Source organism: Melozone crissalis, unplaced genomic scaffold (assembly GCF_028551555.1).
Source record: "Melozone crissalis strain CALT ecotype California unplaced genomic scaffold, PUWL_Pcris_2 ptg000016l_1, whole genome shotgun sequence".
Taxonomy (NCBI): Eukaryota; Metazoa; Chordata; class Aves; order Passeriformes; family Passerellidae; genus Melozone; species Melozone crissalis.
Genome location: NW_026535794.1, coordinates 48,380,878 through 48,407,557, shown reverse-complemented (window position 1 = coordinate 48,407,557; position 26,680 = coordinate 48,380,878). Strand labels below are relative to the sequence as shown.

The window sequence follows — 26,680 nt, the reverse complement described above, 5'->3', positions numbered from 1 at the left end:
CACCTTTGTCAGTGACATGGACCATGAGATTGAGTGTATGCAGCAGGGCTGCTGATGACACCAAGCTGTGTAGTGAGCTTGACAGGCTGCGTGGAAGGGATGGCATCCAGAAGGATGTGGGCAAGTTGAGAGATAAGTCTGTTGGTCTTGGTGTTGTTAAACCTCCTGTTGTTGGATTTGGCCCATCTATCCAGCCTCTCCAGGTTTCTCTGCAGAGCACTCCTACCCTCCAGCAGATTGATACTCTTCCCCACCCTCATTTGGTGTCATCTGCAAATTTGCTAATGGTAGACTCGATCCCCTCATCCAGGTCATAAATGATGATATTAAACTGGTCTGGGCCCAACAGAGATCCCTGGGGGACACCACTGGTCATCAACTGGATGCAGCACCATTGCCCACCACTCTCTGTCCTGGCCATCCAGACAGCTCTAACCCACCAAAGAGTGCATCTGTCCAAGTGTGGGCTGACAGCTTTTCCAGAAGTATTCTGTGGGAGATGGATTGAGTTTCCCCTCTCCCAGCAGCTTTAGTTTAAAGCCCTCCTCACCAGCTTGGCAAGCCTGTCAGACTAAATGACTGCATTAGAAAAAAACTTGTTTGGGAGGGTAGTAACTCTCATTAGTCTAATTGCTGTAGCTGAAGAAGGTAAACAATTTAAGTTGCAAAAAAGTGTTTTCTGTCATGAAGTGCAAGCAGCAGACTTGAAAGCTAAATTGAAGTCAGAGAACACATGCTTTGAACTTGCTCAGGTCTGCATCAGTCTGACAGAAAAGCCTAGCTGATAGCTGTGAAGTAAAGAGCATGATGGAAAGTAAAAGGAAGAAGGCTGTTGTGAATGGGAAGGAGTGAGTCAATAACATATGTCTTGGAAAACATGAAGACGTTTTATAACGTGCAATAAAATTATTGTCTCAATCTCATCTTTTGTTATGCATTAAAGCTATGATCTAAGACTTGTTTCTGGAAGGCTGGGGGTGGGGTTTTTTGTGAGGGAATTTTTTGGTGGTTTTTTATTTCTTTTTTTTTGATGTCTCCAATGATAAATGTTTTTTTTCTTGTTACCCATGTGAGTTTGCACTGGTGCAACTGTGTGCGTTTAGCAATAGTTCATTTAAAATTACCATGTAAAACTAATTAATGAAACAATACCTATCTCTTTTTTAAGCAGTATTGGAATAGCAAGAATTAGTATTCACCTTAGTAGTGAAGACAACAAATATCAGCTGAGAAAAGTAGTTCGTGATTTATATTTAGATACTGGGGTAGCAAATTTTAGGGTTAAGTACCTTTAGAATACACCTGTTATAGAAGGCAGCAGTGGATTTGAAACAGGCACTTTGGAGTACTTAAAATTATAATTTTGAAGGTTGCTACAGCTACATTTACTGTTTGGTTGAGCCTCATAAAAACTCATAAAGGTCCAGCTAATTGGAAGGACGTGCCTTAATTCTTTGCAGTGTGTCTGTTATGAGGGGATATGTGCCATGTTTGGGCTCTTTCCTATGGCACAGCTTGTATTCCGAGGTCACTCTCAAATCATGGAGCTTCTTGAGGGGTATAGCTGTGCCACATGCACAGGATATTTAATTACTTTATGAAATGCAGTTTTATTTTGCAAGTGGCGTGTTTTTTCTTAGAGTCCCAACTGATTTGCTAGTGTATTGCTAAGAGGATTATCAAAGTGATTTTACCCTATGTTCCAGCAAGGAACATGAGAGAACTAATATGAGCTATACTTGCTTCCAAAAGGGTACAATGGAGCTGTGTAAACTTAGTAAATAAAAGTTCAAGTAAAATCACAGTGGCTTTAATTTGAACTTTCTTTTTGATTAAAAACTTCCCCATTTCAAGTCTAAAATCATCTTTACTTTGAAGTGAAGTTTGTGTTTATGATATAACAAGGAAATTTATTCCATCTGATGCATATTATTTTGCTGTTAGAGTTTTCTTTGCAAATGAAAGGAAGAAAACCTTTTTTCTTGATATGAAAAGCCAATTACTGTGTTATCCAGAAAGGGCTTTAATGACCCTAGCTTACCTAATGATAGCATTACCAAAATAAACCCCCATTCACAGATTTATAGGATGATAGTTTTTATTCTGAATTGCCTTTGAAACTGTCATTCAATCTCAAATTATTTGTAGTGCAGTAGTTGTTGGGTGGAGATTTGCTTGGATTTTTTATTTGTTTCGTTTGTTTGTTTGTTTGTTTTTCCAGCCAATATGAAAACATGTCAGAAAGTTTTGGTTTTGTTTTGATGAGGCAAGTTTTTTTTTTGCTAAGTAAAAAGTTTAGCTAATGTTGTAGGTTAGGTGCTGATGTGAAGTTACTATGTCACTAACCTTTAAAAGTAAGCATATGAATAAAAAAATTTCTGACAAAAGTCCAACTTCTTGAATGCTGAAGTTGCAGGGGTTTTCTTTAAATGACAGAGAGGTTGGGTAGGGCTGGGACTGAATTAGTTTTATTTTCAGATTGTGGTATGTTGCAGTTTTATTTTAATGGCAGAGGCTGGAAGAGGCAAATTAATTGCTGTTGTGGTGTAGAGGCATGTCAAATTATGGAGTTTGTGTTGTGCTGAATTGGAGTGATGAAGTACAGATAACAGGCCACAGCTGTAGCCACAAATTAGGCCTCTCAATTTGATGGGGAAAGTATTGCATTAGAATTGCTTTTCTAGGATTACCATGTGGAAAGTCTGATGAATAAAAGCAGATCTGAAATATGGAAGCTAAAAATCCATGCTGCTTCTGCTGCTGCTGCAAAAAGCTTTTTGGGGCTTCATTGTTGTAAACAAAGTTGACAACTTTACTAAAGCAAGAGCAGTGCTCAGGAGCTTACTGGTCTTCAAGAAATGCCACTGGTTTTTGAATCTTAGCAGTTGCTTAAAGAACTAGAGTTCTCAGTGATTCCTTCATCTTACAGCCAGCATGGCTGGGGCGAGGATGAGAGCTATGATCTGTCCCATGGGCTCACAGCACCTGTTTTTACACAGATTCCAGCAGAGTTGGCAGCATGGGGTTTATCTGGAGGTGTTTCTGGAAGTTGCATAAGCTTTGATCTAACTGAAGTACTCTGCAGAGGCCTTCCTATTTGGAAAGATCCAGTGAGGAGGTAGAGCATCAGCTATGAGCACCTGTGGGCACAGGAAACTTAAGCATGCAGGTTTTGCTCTTGCAGTCTATGTAGCTACTCTGTTGCTGTGGGAATATTAATGCTCCAGGTATTCCCAGGCACAGGATAGTTGCAATGTAGTGACAGATCAGATCTAACTTAGAAGAATGATACTGAGCAGTAATAGTTTTATTAGCAGAAGTGTTAAAAACAACCCCAAATTTACAGGCCTGTCCTGTGTTCAGGTTGGCTGTCAGACATGCTCATGATAGGTTCACAGATGGTCCAAGAGCATGAACTGAGGTGGACTAGCTGAAGCTGTCACAGCTGTTTTGTAGTTCTGTGTTCTATAAAATTGTCTGGGGCATTGAATTCTTATAAAAACAAGAGATAGCTCTGGCCAGGCGAGATCTGCATGCAAGCTTTGCTTATCCCACAAAACCAAATCCTGTAGAGGGCTGGAACCAAGAAGATGGTGAGTAATAAAAGACTGTGCAAAGTGTCCCCCTCCCCTTCCTCAAATGTTCTCACTCAGTGAGTGTAGCTCTAGCCTGACCTGCAACATCCTGTTCATTGTTTTTGTGCTAGGAGTTTCCTGAATGCCCCATGGAAAATGTGACACACTTTAAAATTTAGAGCAAATATCTTCTGCTATGGGGCACAACCAAAAGGGAAAAAACCCTCATTCTGCATTGTGACTTAAGTCCAGATTTGCATTCTAGTGAAGAACTCTCATCCATAAAGTGTCTGGAACATAAAATACTGAGATATAAAGCCACACAGTTGTTCCTTATATTTGAGCATTTATTTATGCACAACTTGGAATTGATAAATCTCTGGCCTTTTCAAAGGACTCTTCATTTTTTCTTGCTGATATTTTAATATTTTTCAAATGCATGTGGCATTTTAGTTGGTTGACAGATGACCAACTGATGTTTATGTACAGTAGTTGAAGCTATGTTACATTTGGGATGTAGTATTTTATTGTTTGCTTCAGTCTACTTTTGTGACTTTCAAACTGGAACTCCCATCGAGTCCTTCAAATCTATAAATCCACATTTTTAAAAGAAGGAAGTAAGATAGATGGCAATTCTAACATTTGGTCTATAAGGGTTTTGTGGTGGATTGTTTTCTTCTGACTCCTCTGTTCATACTAACTTTCATAATCTTGAAAAGCAGAAACATTTATAAATCAAAGTGGGTTAAAGATCAGACACGTGGTTTTATTTTAATAAGGGATAAAGCTGAAACCTTACTGAGTGGACATTGTTCAGCACTTGTTCTCTGGGGCATATGAATCAGTCCCTTCATTACTGGTCTGGAAGCATTTCCTTTTGTGGTTGCCATGTATTTTGATTAGAAAAACCAATGCAAGATAATGCTCAATGCATTTTTTTTTTGGCATTTATGCTCATGTGCAAAGTTAATATTTAAAAAAAAAAAAAAAAGAGAGCCTTTTGTGGCCGTATGAAGTTTTGATTTCACGGAGTGAGTTTGCGTGCTTGATTTATATCTGTCATCAGGAAGGGGATTTTGAAAGAAGGCATAGTGATCCTGCAAGCTTGAGAAAGAGCTGTAATTTTCATGGTTACATCTTGTGTGTCTGGGACGTGTCTTCCCAAAGGCTGCAGGGTGAAGTGTGCTTTGGGGACTATTTGCTCTGTCAGTGTTGAGGAAAGCAGCAGGGAACGTGTGTTTCTTGTAGCTTTTTCTCATTGCTGGTTGTTAGTATTTGGGACAGTGTCCCCTGAAGAGGGTAAGGTCAAAGAGAGAGAGAGTCATAAATTAGAGAATTAAAGAATTTTAGACCTGTACTATCATCCCCCTTGCTGCCATACCTACACAACAGCTCTCCCTTCAGTGTCTCCTTATCAGTATTGCTGAAAGAGGCTGCTAAATGAAGAAACCAGCTTTCTTTTCTGAACTTTTAACCTTCACAAAAGCTACCACAATTGGGTTCTGCAGAGCATAGGTTGTTTTGATCTGCCTTTAAAAAAAATATATAGGAAGAATGAAATATCGATGTGCACTTTTGGATTTCCCAAACTGGCGGTTGAAGGTCTTGCTTCCCCGTGTTTTAAAAGCCTGAAAAGTGCAGAGAGATATTGGTGAGGGTTGAAATGTGTCTGTTGCATCTCAGTTGGGATGTACTTTGGCTGAGATGAAAATTCAGCAGTTGGTACAAAATCTCCACCTGGAAAGAAATGGTTGGCGTGTGTGTGAATTGCAATCTCTTTGAGGAAGTGGAAGATGGCTTAAAGAATGGGTCATGTAAAGGGAAATAAAACACTGTCAGAAAAGAAAAGGAGAAAAAAAGGTCAAAGGTGAGAGAGATTAATTGTACAGCCTAGACTAAATGTATTATGCTTAGATTTCTTCTATGAATGAATGTCCTGTTTAAAAATAAATAAACAAATATTTCCCTTCTTCATCCTTGTTAAAAAGGACATGGTAAAACTCCTGACAGTCACTATTTTTTCTGAGTCAATAATTTGAAAATTTTATGTACTAAAAGCAAGGAAAGCACATTAAAGCCTAATCCATTCTTATTCTAGTGGGTCTTAAAACTGTCATTACTTTAAAGTCATGCAAAAGCAAAAATAGGGTCTTAAATACAAATGCTTTTTTCTCCAGCAACTTTTAATGCACGTAAGTCAATAATTAAAAAATCTAAAAGCAGATCAAGGTTGAATCATGCCTTAGATACCATTCAATCTAAAAGTGTTTGAAAACACCTTTCAGGAATATCATTACTATCTTTGTCATCTATATAGAAATGTAATATATTCTCGGAAATTTGAAAATTTAGGGGGCCACCGTTTGGTGGCAGAGACCTGTAGCCTTTCCTTCTCACACACAGCCTAATAGCTGTGCTGAATTCATCATGACATGTGTTGTGGCAGCTCAAAAGGAAAACGTGCTCAACAAGGCTTTTTACTTCTTAGCTCCTAGAGGAAACTGCCAACCTTTGGCACGGTTAAGTTTCTCCTAACAGAAAGCAGCAATAAAAAGTATAGAGGGAACTTGGCTGGTGGCACGCAAAGCTACCTTGCTGCCTTCCTTTTAAGATAGGATTCTTCTTTCTTGAATAAGGTTGGTTAATGAACCAGGGGAAATAGTAACACATTTAGGAAAGGAACTGTTAAAGCAGGCACCTCCTCAATTTACTGGCAATAGTTCAGTTTGATCTTGTTAGAGATGAAACAGTTCCTGAGAAAATTGCCATCCTTCGTAGCTGTGGGATTTTTCATCTTGTTGTCATGTTACGCATCTTCAAAGCAAGAGGCGAGCGTTTTCTGTCATGTGCCTGTCTCTTTTAACATCTGTATTTCCACTTCAGCAACGAAATTATTAAAAGCAAAGGCAGGAGAGCGGGGTAGCCAGCAGCCATGCATTAATCCCATTGTGTAAAACTACAGAGATTATTTGGGTCCAGAAAGAGGTAACTGTGACAGGACAGGGGTGTCTTCCTGTCATGGGTGTGCTGAAAGCAAGGCAGTTGCCAGGAATGGCTGAACCAATGAAACAGATGACAGATTATTTCTGAGTAGAGAACAGCTTAAACTTTCGGTGCTCTAAAACCAAAGCACACGGTGCTTGGCAAAGTCACTTGTATTAAGTGATGAAAGCTTGAGTAAAAGGAAGAATGTGATAAAGAGACAAGCAGTAGTTGCTTCCTTGGCTGTTTCACAGTATTTGCATTTTGATTTGCTCTGTAGACATTTGTGTGTGCCTTGGGGATGCTTAAGGTAAGGAAAAACAGCTTTATAGGTAAAGAAACTGGCAGTGAGGTTTCAGGCTTGGTCCTTACAGCATGTTCGGTATGCTCTTTCAGTCTTGGCTTAAATGAAAATAATGGTGAATTTTTTGTTTTGCCTGGGAAAATAGTTTCCCTTGCTGACTTGGTTTAAAGCATGTAGTCACTTAGAAGTATATTTGTCATTTTGTCTTGGAAATGAATCTTTTAATTTGGCAGAGTAAGATAATTAAAACACATTTGAAAATAAGTATAGCCAAAAAAGGATTTGCTCTCTTCTGTCCCATCCAAGAGTGCATATCTGGCATCCTTGTGAGAAGCCCTGTCTGATGGATAATTGCTCTGAAATGCTCAAAAAGAGCACAGGCCATTTCCAGCAGACCCCAAAGCTGCATCTTCACTTCTACATCTGGTTTTAATGGAAAGTGTTGTATTGAGTCTAAGGGTGGTAGCAAGAATAGGTAAGCCAGTCTATACTTTCAGGGCCTTGAGGGCTGGAAAGGGTGAAAAACAGGAATATCTGGGGGAGTAGTCTGTCCAATCACATGAATAAATTAGGCAGCTGCCCATTCTGGGTAATCTGTCAGCATGATTTAGGTACAATCTCCTGCAGCCTCTAAATGCCTCTCCACTGCTCTGGAGAAGTGTGGTGCTGCATTTTATACTTGGTGGTTGGGGGCACAGAGAACCAAAAGGCAAGTGCATGGCCACACACCAAGCCTTTGAATAAAAGAAAATGAAACACAAGTGTTCTTGCTTCTAAGTTTAGCATCTTTGTCTTTGAAGCAGAACTCTGTTCATTTAAACAGCGTGATGGCTACATGTGGTAGAGAGTCCTCTTTAATTAGTGCTTTGGGGAACAAACTTGGAAGATATAGGGTCTATTTTCAGGTGGGGTTTTTTAATTTTGTTTTTTGTGGTCTTTCTCTTATCCTAGCTCCTAATGGTTACATTTTCTGAAGGACACCAAGGTCAAATGAGAATGTAGGGCTCTTGTGTCTCAAGAGGTTTGTTTTGCAAATCCTAGAATACATTTTTCTGACTTGTTTATATGGGAGAATTAGACTTTGTCCTGGTCACTGATGGAGCATATTTACCTATGGACATTTCTGCTTCAGGATTTTCCTCAAGTGCCTTAATTAGAGTTAGTGTAATCTTTCCAGCCTCCTCCCCTGGTCCTAGTCAAAATTTTAGGAACAGTGGGTGAGATCAGCAAGTTAAGATGTGACTGAAAAAAATTGAATTCTTTAACACACTGACAAAAGAGCTTGTGAAGGTGGTGTGGCCTTTGCAAATCTGTTCCAGAGTTTGGAGAATGAGACAGGTGTAAAGGAAACTTCAAAAGAATATTTTCCTTCATTCCTTGTGTTAAGAGGTTGTATATGCCCAGATCAAGAAGAAGCAGTTGGGAGCTGCATATTGTGGAGAATATGTTATTGTGAGCCCCACATTTATCTTCCAGGCAAGATAGAAGGAAGTCAGATCCAGCTCTGACAGAACAGCCAATCCGTTGTTAGGAAACGGGGAAAATGGAAGAGATGGGGAGTCCATTTACTTGTTACAGGTCAGGTTTGTCTGTCAGCTTTGGAAATGGGAACATCTCTTTCCTGATCACACTTGTTACTCCAGATTAACATCTTCTGATGGGCTCTGTCTGTGATTCTGAGAATGCAGCTCAAGGACTACATCAATAAGAAGAAAATGAAGTATTCTTTCAGTAGAGATGTGCATTGTAGCTTTTTGGAAATCTTGTACTTTCAGTACAACCTGTAAATACTGCTTAATTTTGGGTAAAGTTGAGAGTGGGTAAAGGCTCTGTCCTTGCCGTTGGCAACATGCTGCCAAGCCTGTAAAAATGTACTTTAGTCTTCACAGCAGAGGAGAAATGCTTGACTGAAGAGGAGAAAGAGGACTTCATTCTCTTTTAAAGTGATTGATACCTAAATCACCCTTACTGCTTGAACAGCAGAGATCTAATGATGTTAAATTACGGCTGAATTACAAACTAAAGGTGCCATAGAGTTATGTGTTTGGCTTTGTTTCTATGCTGCTGTTTCCACACAAAGGATTTTCCAGCCAGGTGTTAGCCCTCCAGGAAGTTCAAAATGGTCAGCTTCAGTTGACAGCTTTATTTGGAAACGGTTCTAACATGTCAAACTGAAGTAGACAGTTACCTGAACGGATTTGCCACCCCTCACCCCCAAGTGCAATGGGAAAATTTAATTTGGGAGCACTGAAATCTGAAAGGAAGAAGGACAAACAATGGATTCTCTCACAGGGTACTTGGTGAAGAGGTGTTACTCTGTATTTCTGAAGATACAGACTCTAGCAATCATCAGAGCACTGAAAATGTACTTGGATTAAATCCAAATACTTTAATCTTTTTATGTCTGTTACAATTATAAAGCAGCTCATTGAATTAATGAGACATACTGTAATGAACTTAGTAATTGCATACTTTTACATCATTCTTCTCTATGGAATTGAATCTCAGCTGTATGCATTGAACTTTGCACAGGTGAAAAAGTTTAAAATGAGCAAGATATATTCTCATTTTCCTCTTTGGCCTTATATATTGCTTGTTGTGGTCCTGAAGCTTGGGTGAGTGAGTGGTGAATGCATTCAAGGGGCTAATCTGCCTAAAAATCTGTTTTTGTTTTGTGGGTTACTTTTTAGATGCTCCATCTCTCTGAACTGGTATCCTGGACAAGTGCCAGTGCTGGCACTAGGGAGAGGGAGGAAAGGCTGTGACACTGGGGAAGCAGACCTCAGATCTGCTGTGGAACTGGACTTTGTCATTCAGAGAACTTTTTGGAGCAGAAAAATTTTATTTTACTAGAGAACGTAACGATGGTGGCTCAGGATGACGTATATGTTTTACAACATTTTTAACATGAGAGAGTTATGAGGATCCATTTTTTTTGGCTACATTTTTATTCAGTAAAAGCATAGTGTCCTTTTGCCTTTTGCTGCCAGCATCTCCCTGTTCTGCAGTTAGCAATTTTAAGTTCTTAGCAGGTAAAATGCTGGGCAATAACTCCTCCATGGAACCAAGTTGGTTGGTTCCATGCAGGAGTTATTTGAGGCACTCTTATTTGTTTTTAGGATAATAGAGCAAAGCATCACACAGCAAGTGCTGGTTCATTTTGAATGGGTGTTTTGATAGAAGTTTGATTGAGTTGCAGCATCGTCGGTGACAATTGATGTTCTGGCTCCTGGGAAGAAAACTGCCACGAGTCGTCTTGCTGAATAATGTGGCTGGCACAGTTCAGTCCTCGGTGCTTGTTGCTTGTCTGCCTGTCTTGTGGGGAGGTTAAGCTCTCAGTCTGTTGATTAGCCAATTTGGAAACAGTGAGTGTTCTGCTCATTCTTGGCATAACTCCGCGCGTTCCCAGCGAGGCTGGAGCAGGAGCTTCAACCGGAGCGTGGCAATGGGGAAACACAGCTGTTCTGTCATCAACTTTTGACAGAGTATTAGCTCTAGTCATCTCAGGAGTCTTAGAGAACCTTTGAAATTATAGTTCCTTATGAAGTAGAAGAGACTTGGAGAAACAGATCATATGTACTACTTAAGAAGGTGACTTTTTAATTGGTAGTGACTTTTTACCTGCACAATGAAGTGAACATATTTACTAGACAAGCTGGTATTTTTCATGAGTCAAGTTTCTTCATGAAAGTATTCCCGCTTTTTTTACTAATAGTAAGACAATAGATATTAATAACACCTGTGAATAGCTTCAGCTGCAGTGGCTGAAGGGATGGCTATCTTGTCCCCCTTCCATCTCCCCTTTTTTTTTCAATAGCCCAGCATGATAGCATGAATTAGATTCAATGGGGGTTTAAGTTCACATGTGGGTTGTAATTTCTGGGTGAACTCATTACCTGTCTTGCTGTCCCTGCTAAAAGGGAGAGACAGTAAACTTTTCAACTGTTGTCTGCTGCTTAAACTGCTTAAACTGCATGGCTCCCTAGAGCTTATGACTCAAACCAATAAAGGATGATGTTTGCATCATTCTTTCCTCTTTCCCTGGGCCTTGCAGATTTTAATGTTGAACAAAGAGCGCAGTAAAATTATAGAGTGACCACAAATTGTACCCAGTGCTTGAATGTCATGTATTAGTCTGTAACACACACTCATTTTATGGCAGTTTTCTTGTCAGAAGTAAAGTTCCACCTTGACCTTTAAAATTTTAGTTCAAGTTATGAAAGTCTGGGATATTCTTTGAATGACTGCTCTTGGATGCAAGATGGGAAGAGTTATGGAGATTGTTGTTCCTAGGTTGTAACAGCTGGTTTTAATGTGTTGTAGGAATCTTATTTTGCCATAGAAGGCAACCTGGTACAAAAGCAGGACTTTTTGCTCATGATGTGCCTGCTTAAGTACAGAAAAGGCACAGTATTGGAACACAGATGGGCAGGCTATGACTTCAAGAGTGCTTAGAGACAACACATCAATGTACTTAAAGAATCACAGAATGGTTGAGGCTGGAAGGGACTCCTGGAAGTCATCTGGCCAACTGCCCTGCTCAAACAGGATCATCTGCTGCTCAGAGTTTTGCAGTATAGAGACAGGTAAGGGATAGTCTAGTGCTAGAATACCTAGATCTCCTATTAATAAGGGCCACATTTAATGCAGTTTACCAAGCTTTATGCAGGACAAATTTCCCCCAGAAATGGGCTGGGTGAGCAGTGTTGGCACTGCTAATATCTTGCAGTCAGATTTGTTCCAAAAGGTTTCTTGGACCCCTCCGAAACACAGTCTGTGTTCTGGCTGTGTGAACCTAGAGTTTGCCCTGTTCTTGCGTTCTTTGCTATCTTTTTGCTTGTATCTTACCTTACAGTGATCTTATGGTTAACCTGACTGTATGCCTGAAATGATTGTTCAGGTATTCAAGCTCCTCTTGATCTAGAATTATAAACAGTGGCCCCAAGGTATGTGCCAGTATTGAAAAGGAGGGTGATTATCTCCTTGGGATGTCCCCAGAACAGGATTCCAGGCCTGCAGGTAACCAATTAAGCAGTACTCAGCAAAGCAGGGTGGCATCAGTGTTCAGGATGGGCATATGCACAGTAGTTGTCTTGGGATGCGACTGTGTCTGTGTTTGTTCTTTAGTATTTCTTTTTCCAAAGTGAGTTTTATGATGTCCATTAGAACTCCGGCTTAATTTTGATGTTCTATTTAAGGCAGAATAGCTCAAGTTATTCCACAAATGTTAGCTATAGGCAAAGTATCTAATATTAACTGTGCCAGGCTTTTTTTTTCTTGAGTGGCCAACACTGTTTTTTCCATATGCTGTCTAGTTTTGCTGAATGTCCTTCAGAGAGCGAGCACTGGGAAGTCCACAAGTGTTAAGGACAAATTAATTTTTGTGAGTATAAGAGTAAACTGACAGAGAGCTAGGAGCCTGCAGGGGTGGATTCAGAGGCTGTATAGTGCTGGGAAGTCAGAAAAACATGGGGCATTTTGACTGTTAGATGTTTTGATGCACGGGTTGCAGTGAGTATTTCTGCTGCAAGATTACTGACAGGCAGTTTCTTGCCTTCTCTTGTTTTTTGTTATCTTTTATGGTATCATGGAAGGTTCTGAGTTGGAAGGGAGCCATGGGGATCCCTGAGTCCAACTCCTACTCCACACAGGACACCCCAAGAGTCACACCGTGTGCCCAAGAGCACTGCTCAAACACTTCTTGAACTCAGACAGAGTTTTGTGCTGTGACCATTTCCTTTGGGAGCATGTTCCAGTGCCCAATCACCCTCTGGAGGAAAAACCTTTTCCTAATATCCAACCTAATCTTCCCCTGACTCAGCTTCATGCCATTCTCTTGAGTCCTCTCACTGGTCTCCAGAGGGAAGAAATCAGTGCCTGCCTTTCCACTTTCCTTCATGAGGAAGCTGCTGACTGCAGTGAGGTCTCCTCCAGGCTGAGCAAGCCAAATGACCTCAGCTGCTCCTCATATGAATTCTCCTCTAGATCCTTCACCTTCTTCACAGCCCTCCTTTGGATGGCTTCTAGTAGCTTTGTGATTCTTATATTGTGGCACTCAAAATTGCACATCTCTGAAGGGCAGTGTCAGTGCCTGACAAAAGGCTGGTGTCTTCAAAATTTTTGTGCCCTTCCCAGACTCACAAGAGTTATCCACCCTTTCTTTTCCTGTTTTTCTTACTTATGATGAGCATTATGCTCATGCACTGTGGAATATCAGTATTACTCTTTTCTGCAGGATTTTTCTATGCAGAATGATTACATTAGGAAATAATGCTGTTTGTTTCAACCTTCAACATCCTGTCTGTGCCATCAGTTAACTTGGTTGTTTCCTTTAACATTCACACCTCTCTGTTGCCCTCTCTTCCTCTGACTGCTAACTTCCTAGCAGTTCCATTCATTCCTCTGGATGTATAATAAACATTAATAGGGTAACAAATTCTTTGGTTTTTTTACTGCTGCTTCATCTTCCTTCCAGCAGGAAGTTTAGGGTTTTCCCCAACTTTGAGCTTATCTTCTTGTATCTGTTATCTCCTTTATAAGACTGGGATATAGCCAGTCATTCTTGCTTTGACTCAGTTTCTCCTGTATTATCATGTTGACTGAAGGTGCTTTTTTGTGTCCTTTCTAGCCCCCTGATTTATCCAAATGCCAGGAAAGTATGAGGTACCATAGCCAGATCATGCTAGTAGTAGAAAAGAGGACTGTGATTTTTTTTTTTTTACCCTTAATTGAGTTTTATTCAGTGTTTTGAAGCACTTTTGATAAACTTTCTCTGTTTCTTTTCAGCTTGCTTTCAACCAGCCTGTGATAAAGTTATTCAGTTCTCATTTTCATGGGACTCCTTTGGAATGGGCTTAGTTTAAATATTAAAAAGCACCACCCCTTTAACTTCTCCCCCTCCCAAACAAAAAAAAAAAATTGCTTCCATCCTTTCAAGCTGTAATGTTTTGCATTGCTTTATTTTGTTGTTTCACAGTGTCAATGTCTTTTTTCCTATCTTGTGCCCTCCAAATTTCTTATGCTGAGAACTGTGATTTTTAACCTACAGCTCTTTAAGAACAGTAGGACCACTGGCTGAAATTGAGGTTTTACATTTTCCCCACTACTTCCTTTCTACCGTGCAGGTTATTTATATGAGGCAACCCTGAAAGGTGGGAAAAGAAAACTATATTTAACTGGATTTTAAGGGATTTTTTTTGCTACTTGTTTCAGTTTAGAAACATCTGGAGTCAAGCCAAATGATGAGAAACAACCCCAAATGAAGTGGGCAAGATCTGACAAACTGTGAAAAGTTTAAGTAGATTAAGTTATAGTTTGTATTCAGAGTAGCATTTTTTTTCTGTACTAGATACCTTCCCTGGTCTTTAAATTATGTTAGGCAGGTACTCAGCATGGTTGAAAAATCATGGGGTTTTTTTTTGTGTAACTGCTGGATTGCTATTGGTGTGGGGCTTGTGGTGGTGCATTTTGGTGTCGTCTACGTTTTTAATGAATTTTTTAAAATTAGTATTTAATTTATTTATTTATTGGAATTAAATTTATTTAATAATCTTTTAAGTACTTGAGTTTGATACTTCCCCGATCTCTAGTTTGAAGAGCTAGAATATTAACATCTTTAGTGAACAAGCATCCTTATCTGACTGAACGTTACATGTGAGTCAATGAAATTGCCACAAAGTTTGAAATAGAAACTTGAGTAATCAAAACTAAGTTTTTTGTCCTCTTATGAATTGCAGACATGTAACTAGGAGTTCCTTAGTAAAAGGAGAATAATCTTCCTAGAAGTGGGGTAGTTCATGTTAAAGAAGTACCTACATTTTTCTGATATTAAAAGCAAAGTGTATTAAAAGCAAGACCAGACAGCTTTCTTGCTTATATTCTGAGTACACCCAGTCTATTTTGTTTTCTTCCACCTTTTCTTTTGAAGCACTCTTTAAAGCCTTTTTTGCTGTCTAGTTTTGAAGAGTGCTCTATTTGAAACTGGTCTGACCTGTCAAACATAGTGAAACCTCAACCACATAAAATGCTTCTCAGGAAGAGGAACAAGATGTCTGTGGACAGAGAAAATACTTGGAATGAGATTGTGAAGAAAGGTTATGGGTATGCTGGGAATGAGATAGGTGACAACCACACAACTATTAGTTGTCTTTCCTGGACTGCTTTACCGGTGGCAAAAACTGTCTCGTTCTGTACATTTGACGCCTGTAATCCTAAAATCTCCTCAAATTCTTGGTCTCCGCATATTTTGGAGAGGAAGCGTGGTGCATTTAAACCTGAAGGGTCCAAAGCTCATTTTAACATGATATTAAATATTTCACTCCTGGTCTAATGATGCTTTACGGATCAGCAGACTTATGGTTCAGCACCAAAGAAATATTCCTGTTTGGAAGCTGATGGGCTGCTCTGAACCATGGATGCCATTTGAGGGGGATCCTGCAGTGTTGGTGGCTGCTGCAGAGGGGTAGCACCCCCACCCAGGTTGCCTGCTTTAGGAGACTGCTGCCGTTTTCCCATCCCTTACTAGAGTGTAGCTCATAGCTTCTGTACAGCTTTATCTTCCATTTGTGTCAAAACATCCACAGATTTTATTGACATGGGTCTGCTGGGCCTTTGACTCCTGTCTGGTTCAGGGGTGAATAGCACTGAATGCCTAAGAAGGAAAAAGGCAACGTGAAAGCCTTTTTATGTACACAAAGTGTACATCCAGCCCCTGGCTTCTCTGCCCTGTTTTCATTTCTTGTAGAGATGGTAGAGCATGTTTACAGCTCCTTAGACTCAGCTGTTCAGTCATGCAGTTTAACTCCAAAAATAACTCTCTTGGGGGATATTAATCCAGCGCTGGATTATCTTTCTAAAATCGTTAATCAGACTTGGTCCCCGAGGGACCTTCCAGCTGAACTTGCCACTTAGTTTCTGTTTGCTGGGGCGGCAGGAGCGGAGCGGAGGAAGCTGATGAGCTTTGACAAGAAGCGGTTCCTTACATAAGGTGCCGAGCAGAGGGAGCTGTGCCTCTCCTCCTGCTGTGGGCCCGGCCAGGCCTCAGCTCCCTGCCAGCACACACCGCATCCTGCCTGGCCCTGCTGCCCTCGCTGCCCTGCTTGCCCATCACCTTCAAGAAATGCCATGCAAAAACCTGCCTGTGTCAAGGAGTGGCAGGATCTGTGCCAACTCCAGGTGCTGTATCTGCTGCCTTTTGTCCAGGCTGGGGAAACACGTGCTTTATTTTATTAGATTATCAATGCACGTGGCATTCCTTCAGTCACTTTCTAATCATTAATTTTCTTACTCGAGCTGCTTGTGAAATGAGCTGACCTGCTCTTTGAGTGCTACCTCTCTTCTGTTCTTCTTCTGTAAAAGAACAATTTAGCTGTGCTAGGCTGCTGTTTACATTTGTGAGTAGAGCTGCAAGTCATACAGCTCCTATTAGCCTTGCATTTTTCTTCTGTCTGTGGAGGAAGAATAGAATTTATTTCTTGAGAGATGTACTCTGATAACTTTAAGTTATTTAAATTACTTTGAGGTCTCTGTATGGAAGGTGCGAATGAAATTGCACAACAAGTTTGGAAAAAAAAAGATTTCCACTAGAAACTAATTTCATACACAAATAAAATCCTATTTTCCACATGCAGTGCATAGGTAGAAGGGGAAAATTCAATATATTTTACTGACATTTGTGCTGAATGCATCCTTCAGAGCCAGGCAGGTAAATCAAGAGCTTGCATGTCTGTGCTGATGCATTTTTACATTAAATTTCACATACTTTGATTTCCAACTTGGATGTTTATTACTCTGACTTAGCAGACCACAGGAATTCCTTCATAGTATGGTTGAAATGCATAAATGTACTGCATGTGGTAATAATAATAAATTGCAAAATTGACACTTATGGGATGATCTGTTATGCAAAATCATGTTGATGGAAGAAAGTATGTTCAAGTGGTAGACATGCTTTGGTAGTGGTTTTTTCTCCCCTCAAAGTACAAAATAGTGTGCTGTGGAGCATGTAAGTTGCTTAAACATTCTCCAGGTTATATCTCCTTGCATGCATTGGGGAAAACAATGAGAATTTGCCTTCCTTTTTCTCTGGCTCCCTCCTTCCCTTCATACGCTCATGCCTGCACATGCGTCCTGCTTGCCTTCAGATTCTGCCTTGGAAATAAAGGTTGTTAAAATGAGTTGGAAAGTTGCTTTTACATGTCAGTGCTTCTCAGATCCCACTGGGAGAGAAAAAGGAACTCTACTTGAGAAAACTCCATAACTAGACCCTTCAGTGTCACCCCTATCCTTTTCACTGTTTGACTGCTGCTGGCATAACAAAAAGCAGCTGAAAACAGTTCTAGTTTTTCATGCACATAATGAAAATTGCTTACTAAATTAGAACCATTTCAAACCAGGATTTGTGCCTTCCTTATTTTGCTGGGCGGTGTCTATCACACTGCGTACCATGGGAATAAATAGTAGGTAATTTTGAACTGTCAGCACTGTAGATTGTACATTTTCTTTACAGTCTTACTTTTGGGATGACAACTGAACATCAATTTTGGCCTTTAAAAAAACCCCAAAAAGAATATTTGTTTCTGACATTGTCACATAGATGGAATGAAATTAAATTATCTTTTGTATGTTGCACTGTATTCATAAAAATATAAATTAGGGAAGAAGAAGTCAGCACATGGACTAGGATGGCCACTGAGAAACAGAAATGAAGTGATGACTTTTTATGCTTTTCAGCATTCAGACCACATTGTTATCTTTGAGTTGGTCTTCTGGTGGGAGAAGTGGGACTACATCCATTTGTATTAGTTAAAGATCTGTCACTTTGCTTTGTGTTTTATGACTGTATAAGCATATGTATAGTAATAATTATAATTATGTAGGAGATCTGCTAGCCTACATTAAAACTAGTCACAATGAAATTGTCTGCTGAATGCCGTGGCAGACTTCTCTTGCACCTTGCTTTGGAATGTAAGTGCTTATTTTCCATAGCTGAATTTGATTAACTTACCATCAGCTTTCTTTGACTCTGCTTTCTTAAACCTTTCTTCCTGTGTGAGTCAAGACAGCCCACAACTTGTTACAGCAAAATTGGGGTTAATGCCCTCATGTGCATGGGAAAATGGAAGTTTTCTGCAAATTTATTGCTGCGTAATGTTGTTTTACTTTTCTGCTTACAGCCAATGGTCATGAATCAGTGTTTTTTCTCCAGCATTTATTGTGAGCTTTGGAGGGAAGGTATTGGGCCACAAGTTACTTCTCCTCAGTCAAAAGGAAATGTGTTTGCCCGTGCAATAGGTAGATTCTATAGTTTTTATGGATCTCTTTAGATTTGTAGTCTACAGATGATTTTCTTCATTAAAAGTGTAGAGGAAACGTGATGGGGGGAAATAAAACTGTTGAAAACAAAGCCTTACTCAGCTGAAGCTCTCCTCAGACAAGTTTGTCTGGCAGGAGCTGATGCTCTTTTTGTGTTGTGGCCAGCAAATTCAGGCTCTGGCTGAGGCTTCCAGCATCCCTGCTGCCAGGGACAGGGTGCCAAGGCAGGGAGGGCAGGGAGTAGCCTGTGGGTCAGGCCCCGGGTGAGTCAGCCCCACTTCAGCACTGCAGACAGCTTAATACCAGAACACCGGCAGGCAGAGAGTACCCAGGACTGCGCTGCTGAGGAGGTGGGAAACGCCGTCACTGTGAGTGTGGGAGCAGAAGGTGCCAAGGTCTCAGTTTCAATTGACTGTCGAGGTGGATTAACAGCTCATTGCTGCCAAGAAACCTCGCTTCTCCTCCCCTCTCCCGTGTTGTATCACCTCTGAGTAGCTGTTTGACTCAAACATGGTAAAAAGCAGATGACCAAAAATACTTTTTCATTTTTTGGGGTTTTTTTTTTTGCTGATTGATTGAACCAGTGCACTGCGCAGCAAGGGGACCGCTGGATGGAGATGCAAATGATGGGCTTCTGATGTTTCGGGGAGAAATTGTGGGAACTTTGCATTTGCTAAGGCTCTACAGGGTAGAAGACACCCTAAAGTAAATGCCTGATTTTCTCAATGACCAGCAAGCCAGCTGCATGCTTTAATTGTGTTTATTCCCCGTTCCTTTAACATCTACCAAATGTAGACAATATCACAGTGTTTCTTAATCACATTGTTTAGTCTTTCAAGGCACTTCCTGCAATCCAGGTTTATTTATAGACCATCCATTGTCTCATTTACTGCCTTGTGCTTTGCTTTGTGGTGATGTGCGATCCTGTCGGCGTCAGAACTGCCATTGTTGGAAATAAATTGCTGGAGTGTTAAAGTTCATAAATTGCTTTTATATTATGTGTTGAGAGCCTTATGTAGAATGTTGCAGGGCTTGCAGAGTCAGAGGACTGAGCCTTTTCAGAGCAGACCAGAGGCACACCAGAAAGAAGGAAAAACAGAGACATCCACAAGGCTGGATGAGCTCCCACTTATAAAACTAGTCTGAGACTAAGGTACAACGTTTCCCAATAAAGGGATGATTTCACAATTTTGTTCAGACCAACTTGAGCTCCAGCTTCTGCTGCAGTTGAAGAAAGATCATTAGCCAAGCTTAGTTGAAGCAGCAACTGAAGGTGGTCAAAGCCTGTTTTAACCTTTACCTCTTTGTGTCTTTGGATGTCTGGTATTCTCAGCCAGCTCCTGTCTTGCTTTAGCTCTTTGAGAGGATGCATGTGCAAACATGTCTCCACGCTTTCACCACTTCCTTCTCTTTTTCTGTAAGAAGAAGTGGGACTGCACCCACTTCTGGGGATTTCTACAGCTTCTCTTGTTCTGTGGTACGTGATGGCGCTTTGCTGGGTCTCAGCAGAGCATGCAGGAAACACCATGGTTGTTGTGGAGGGCTTGGCAAAGCCAGCAGGAACCTCCCCATCTGCAGGAGGGTGCATGGGCTGCTGTGTCTGGGAACTGCAGAGCTTTGCTACTAGAGAGGGTGTCCTGCCACCACCGAACTGAGAGAGGCATGCAGAAGCTTTTTTTGTAAGCACAAAGAGGCACTACACGCTCTTGATAAACATTTGTTGTTGCTGTTGGAAGGTTATAAAGTTTGATGAGTCAGAAGAGACAGAACTTCAATTCTGCAAAACCTGAGGATTTGGTTCTTCCCCTTTCCTCTTTCCCTGAAATTCACAGTTCACACTATTTGACATGAGATCCTGTTGATATTCATATTCTTGCCGAATTATGACGTGTTATGTAGCTGATTATGTCACTGTGAATGTATACTACATCCTTGTGTATTCACGTGTCTGAATGTACCATGAAGAAGTATTTATATGTGGGTATCTCTGGATCCGTGAGGTGAGGATGTGTGTGTGCGTGTGTGTGTGTATATGTGGAAACTGCTGTGTGTTCTGCCTTCTTCCTGACATACTGGTTGCTATAGTGCAGTGATCTATTTGTGAACACCCAGAAGATCATTGCTATAGTTAAAAGAAACCGTGTTTCCTGGCCATAACTTCCTGGGCAATCTCTTCTCCTGAAGCGCCAGCATTAACCGAACTGGTCACATTCCCTGGGACTCCAGGAGTGACACTGTAACAGAAGCTTTCTTTAGTTTGTCGCTTTTCCCCCACCAGCATATTTAATAATATTTAAAAATAGTTTTTCTATTTAAATCTAATGCATGCCTATTATTCACCGTACATTTCAGTGCTTCAGCCATCTTTCTAACAGGCTGTCGAGCTGTGCAGCGTGTCGTGGCATTGTGTCCTGTGCTTGCTCCTGTAACGTGTGCCGTTCTCCTGCCCCTGCACATAAACACGCACACCTGTACATTTCCATCCACCTGCCCAGCCAGGGGAAATGTAGGAGACTGAAGCAGCAGCGCTGGAGTTCTGCCTGAACTGCTGTAATATTCTTCTTTCTATTTTTTTTTTTCTCTCCCTGCAGGTGTGAATGAGAGAGGCTCTCTGCAGTGTTTAGTGTCCAGTTGTGCTGGCTCCGAGGAACAGCAGCGTCGCAATGCCCCCTCCTGCTGATATAGTGAAGGTGGCGATTGAATGGCCAGGTGCCTTCCCCAAGTTAATGGAAATAGATCAAGTAAGTGCCTGTGTACCTGTGCTCAGCTGGCCCTGTTCATGAATAAGTTCTCTGCATGTTTTCTTCTGTATTTATATTTACTTCAATGCATGTGCATTTTTCTATGAATGTATGAGGAGTAAAAAGTGTTTTTTATAAGGGGTGTAACCCTCTTCCTCTTTTACTGCTTAAGATTTTTGATTTGTTTAGCTGGTTTCTTCATTTGCTTTTTCTTTCTGAACAACTGCTTGAATAAGGCATTTACTGCTTGTGTGACCCAGTTAACACTTTTGTGCCTTAGTTTCTTCAACTGTTAAATTGTGGTAGTGTTTTACCTCTGGGTGGAAAGTCTTCAAATTTCTAGTCGGTGCTTTGCATTTAGAATAGAATCATACTGAATGGCTGCGGCAAGTGCAGATTTTGGAAATTAAGTAGTGGTGCACTGTGAGCAGGAGGACCTTTGTTGTTCTGTTCAGGAATCTCAGAGGTTGTTCTGTTTGTCTGGTTAGTTCTAAAGTAATGGCCCTGTGGATGGATTGGAGGCAGTATACAGAAGTTAACAAATTCAAAATTATGAATTAAAAACTCTTTTTAGGGAATTGTGGTGGGGGGAAACAAACAAAAACAAGTTATACAAGGGCCATGTTTTATATTCTGGACTTCTCTGAGATTGTTTTTGTGGCCCATGTATTAATATTAAAAGCAACCTCTTTAATATTTAACACCTTACCCTTAACATTTTGAAATCCTGCAGCATGTTACCTGGTTAGAATGATTATTATTTCTGTAAATAGTATTCAGAGTGAAGAAAAGCATTTTATAATGTGCTTTAGACCCTGGTGTGTCTGGGGACTCAGTACATTATAAAGGTCTATTGGAGAGGAGAGCATTTGAATTCACACTGAAAATGTATTACTGAAATGGGTTAGTAATTTTTTCATGCAGTGCAATGAGTTTCACTTGTAGTTAACCCTTTTGTGGCACAAGCCTGGGAAATTCCTGTGTGAAATTTGAAGAAATATGGTACAAGAGGGCATCTGGAATCACAGCAGTATGATTTTAAAGCATTCTGGAAGCTCCCTTAGGGGAAAAGGGAGTTCCCAAGTGAAACCAAACTTTGTAGGTTGATTTTTTTGACCTGCCACGCTTTTCCATTTTCATTTGCTGAAATTTGTCAGTAAGCATAGAAATCTTCTGCCTTCTGGAGTGAAGAATATTTTACTTTTTTTCTTCTTATATAACAAATAGTATACACTGCACACTGTGTTCAGGGAAGGATGCATGTTAGTCATGATGAACCAAGTACAGTGAGGACAAAATTGAAAAAGTATTATGAAGTCTCCTTTCAAATAGCAGCAGAATTATTTGAAAATTATTTGGTTTAATTTACAAAAAGCTTAAAGTAACTCTCAAAAAACCATCATACCTTATCTGTAATATTAGCTTACTTTCCTAGTACCTTGTTTTTAATTTTATGATGTAAGATTTGAAAGAGACAAGAAAGATCAATGTTGAACTACATTGGGTAAAACTCCTCAAACACAGCCTGCCAAGTTATCTGCAAGCTTCCTCAAGCCACATTATGGGGAGCAGGAGGAAGGAGAGGGAAAGTAAGGCCAAAATGGAGAAGGCTTTAACAGCAGCCTGCTCCCGATCCAGAGAGAAATGGAAATGAGAGAATGAAGTTTGAGAGTCTCATTCCTCTCCTTTCTGACATGGAAAGATGGGAAAGAAACATCCCTTCCTTCTACCCATGCACACAAACAGGCATATTTACCTTTCTCAAGGTTGGAGCAATGTGGGAATGAACCTTGAAAATATCTAGGGTGATACATACTTCAGAGCACACAGCTCTGCCTTTGATTCACTTAGCGCTAACTTTTCCTCAATCTGTTTCCTTTAGAGCAGCTATTCAGTGGAAGAGCTGTAGTGGAGGAGATGATTCATCCCTCATATGGCTAGCTGTCGGAGATGATAAAGGGGAGGAAGACAGAAAAGAGAAGCTACTTACCCACTGACCAGACACTGCAGCCGGTGCCTGTGTCCCAGGTGGCATCTGCTCAGTCACCCTTTGACATATATTCAGAAAATCCTAAAAACTTTCACATAATGGTTTCTCCTCTCTCTTTCTTACCATCAAGAGAAACAGAATTTAAATGAACAGCACTGTAATATTATTAAAAAAAACCCCAGCAGACCCCCATCACTTTAGTGTGACACAAGTGTTTTATCTTTCAGGGTACTGAGGCTGTTCCAAAAACTAAAGTACAAATACCATATAAGAAATCAAAGGAAAATCTGGGAGGTTTTTTAAGGTTGCTCATTGCATATACTTGGAAGCACTTATTTATATTCAGTTGCACATTATCCTAATTTACTTGCTGCGTGTATGCATGTTTTGCTTAGCAGTGGAGAGAGTAAAATATTTTCAAAGTGGAGAAATGTCACTGTGAAACCAGAACCATTGATGGTGGTGTACTGGCAGGTGTGGGCCTTAAAAGAGCTCATGAGTATTTTTTCACCAAATGGTATTAAACTTTACACTCCACTGCATGACTTTTGACAGCTTGGACTTCAGGAGGCACAGAGCCTTTTCAAGTTGAGGCTTCCCACTGCATTTCTATAGGTTTGTTAACCTGGGTTCACCAATGGTGGTTTAAAATTTAATCATGCAAAATTAGTCTCACTCAGTCAGAGAGATTCTGTGCCAGAAAAATTGACATATAATTAACTACCTTTTGGAATTAGCCTCTGTGCCTGCTTCCAATGAATGTAAAGAAAATTTTCTGCTCATTCATTGACATGTAGTATTTGATATCACTGTTTCACAAGTGCTTTTTTCTTGGAAAGTTGCTTTAAACAAGGGAGGGGGGAACTGTCTCTTATTTACAGCCCCCTCTCTCTTACCAGGTGGGAACTAATTAAGTTGCAGTAAACCTCACAGGTGGCTGATGCCTGTATGGATTAGAACTGATTTTAAATCATATTCTTCTTGAGAGATGGACTTGACTGAATTTAGTTACTCTCTTCCTGAATACTTGGGGTTTATTTGGGTTTCCCCCCCAGTTCCATCATTTTCCTCAATCATAAACTAGAAAAATAGCATCCAGACTCTTCCCTCCTCCATAAATCTGTACTGCCAATATTAAAACTCTGCCCAAAATTAATTTTTAATATGAAGATTTGATTGTGGCTTCAGAACTGAGTACAGTGTTGATCTTTCATGCTTTAGTCTTTCTGTCATGTAAGGGGAGGAATGGAAATGAGTTGGTGTCTGAATTTGCATTGGGATCTTTTTGTGGGCTTTTTAGCAATGCAGTCTGGGGAAGAAATGAATGGTAGATGCTGACTGTCTGTTATCTTTTTCTTCAATCTTCTGGCTGATTATCCTAGAAGATGTTGATAATAGGTCTGCACAGGGTCTGTACAGGTGAACCAAGATGCTGGCTAGTCTATCCTGTCTTCTCTTTGATTGCCCCAGAAATAGCTATTTCATAAGAGGGTGTTATTTCTTGTGTTCAGTGAAAGCCTGCATGCTTTAATTTGTGCCCATTATGTATAATTCTTAGCTGTTGGGGTTTTTTTACAGCACAAATTATTTTAGGTAAGCCAATGCTCGTTTTAGGTTACCTGGATACTTTGTGGATTTACAGTCACACTGTTCCTGCTGCAGGAGAAGCAGCTTCCATGAGAAGCACAAGATGGAGATTTGGGGACAACATCTATTTTGGCTTATCCCATTCAAATCCACTCATGTGTCTTAGCACAAGTTGTACTAAAACCAGACTCCTCTAAGCTTGGGGATGAACTTCCTCAGCCATGGAGGTAAACAAGGCTTTCCTATTGAAAGGAACAGTTTATAATTAAACTTGGCCATACAGTCTCTTCCTCCAGGCTTGCTTTTACCTATGAGATCATTAAACATGGATTAAATTAGCAGATGTGAGTCTTTACATTAGCAAAAAGAAATGGATGGCGGGGAGGGAGGAGGAGAGCTGTGTTTTCTTTTCAAAGAACAAATCTCATATGGTGAGCAAAATTTACAGGAGCATTTTCATATGACAATTTCATGTTAATAGAAATGCAGCCATGGATAGAGCCATGGGCTGTTTTACATTTATGTTGTCTCTGAAGTTTAGATTTAGTCAGAAAGTTTATCTTTCAAGAGCGTCTTTCAAGTTGTCTCTTCTCTTCTGCAAGTGTCGTTTTAATTGTGGTTCTTTTTTGTCTTCTTCATAGAAGTCATTGTACTTCACTGCATATTAAAAGGTCACCAGTAAGATTTTGGTTTTTTTAAAAGAAGCTTTCAAACCTAAATCTAGTTTCAGACCTAAATATGGACCCTTGGGGATTGTTAATTGCTTCAGTGCAGTGTTTCTCAAACTGTGGGGAAAAATTAAGTTCAAAAGGGATTGTAAAATGCTTAATTAGAGAAAAGAAAGTTGCACAGCACTTCTGCCATGTGTGTAGACTAAGAATAGATATAGTTTCTGCAAGTACTGTCACTAGTAATAGCAGTATACCGAGACAATCCTGGCATCACCAGTCTAAATGTATGCAATATTAGTGAGCACCAGCATTGTTCAGGCAGTGATCAAGAAAGGGATATTGATGTCTCACTGTACTGTGAAGTGTCACTCTCTGTGCTTCATTCTGGCTCCAGACTCTGACTTGAGGTGTGCAGTTCCTAAGGGAATGAAGGAAAAGAGAGGCTCTTGCCTCCTTCCCACAAACCTGCAAATTTATATGAACTCTTACCCAGAAAATATAATGGTACTGCAGTAGCTGGAACTAGTGAAGATTTTTGGTATGAATATTGCTAAGATTTCCAGCGTTATTGCACATCCTGAGTTTATAGTAAAGGGAAATGTCATTGCCTTTAACAGCTGACAAGATTGCAGTTTCTTGAAGATAGAGGGCTACAAAGCAGATAATGAGGAGAGGAAAAAAAAAACCAAAAAACCCACTGACTTATAAAAACATTCCCTGCCTGGATTTGCAGCAGGAAAGGAGCAGCAGCTCCTTTCTGTCAGATAGGAGAAGGAGCCAGTGCTCAGGGCTGGCCACTGCAGCTGTATCTCACCCATTCTGAAAGGAGGACATCAGCTGCTGCTGCTGAAGACTTGCCCAAAGATGGATGAACCAAAAGGTGGCTGCCTTTTCAAAAAGAATTGAAAAACATTTTGTTGTCTTAAGCCAGTTTGTTAAAGGTAGGGCTTGCTTAAAATCAGTGTTTAGGTGCCAATCAGATGCTTTTGGAATTTTATTGCTCCTTGTTGTACCTGTCATATTTCAGCTTCACAAAATTGGATATGAAGCTGTTCATAAAGCAGGTGCTGACTGGCATATAAACATAGTGAAAATATTATTAATAGAGCTGGTAAAGAAATACTATCTCGATTTTTTACTTTTATTTATTTTAAAAGCTGTTCAGCAGCAAGAATAACCTTGGAAACAATAATGCGAATTTTTTAGTGCACTGGATATAATTCAATCCACTGACACACTTGTATACCTAGACAATGCTTCGTTAATATAATGAACCAATTGTTAGCTACAATGCAGTTTGAAAAATATGATTCTTTTTCTTACAGAGCTGCAGCATTGGAGTAGTCATCATTAGAGCCTCAGTTCTTTGATGTGGTGGCAGCCAGCCAGCAGGGATAAAACAGGCAATGTTATTGTCACATGTTACATTTTATTACTCTGGCTTGTCCAAAGCCACATTCCCACTGGTTGGCTGGATTCTTTCAAAGCTGCAAACTTATGTCCTGTGGTGTGTGTGG

The 26,680-nt window shown here is 40.3% G+C and overlaps 1 protein-coding gene across 2 annotated transcripts in view; it reads left to right on the top strand.

Annotated features, from left to right (window-relative positions):
• ELMO1 (engulfment and cell motility 1) overlaps positions 1-26,680 on the top strand; it is a 301,790-nt gene that overhangs the window by 27,109 nt on the left and 248,001 nt on the right. The window contains exon 2 of one of the 2 annotated variants that reach the window (XM_054273352.1): positions 20,766-20,915. In XM_054273352.1, coding sequence (XP_054129327.1) covers positions 20,838-20,915 — 78 coding nt within the window. In that variant the 5' untranslated portion in view covers positions 20,766-20,837. Of the gene's footprint in view, positions 1-20,765; positions 20,916-26,680 lie in introns of those variants that run through there. The other variant, XM_054273353.1, reaches the window with a different exon arrangement.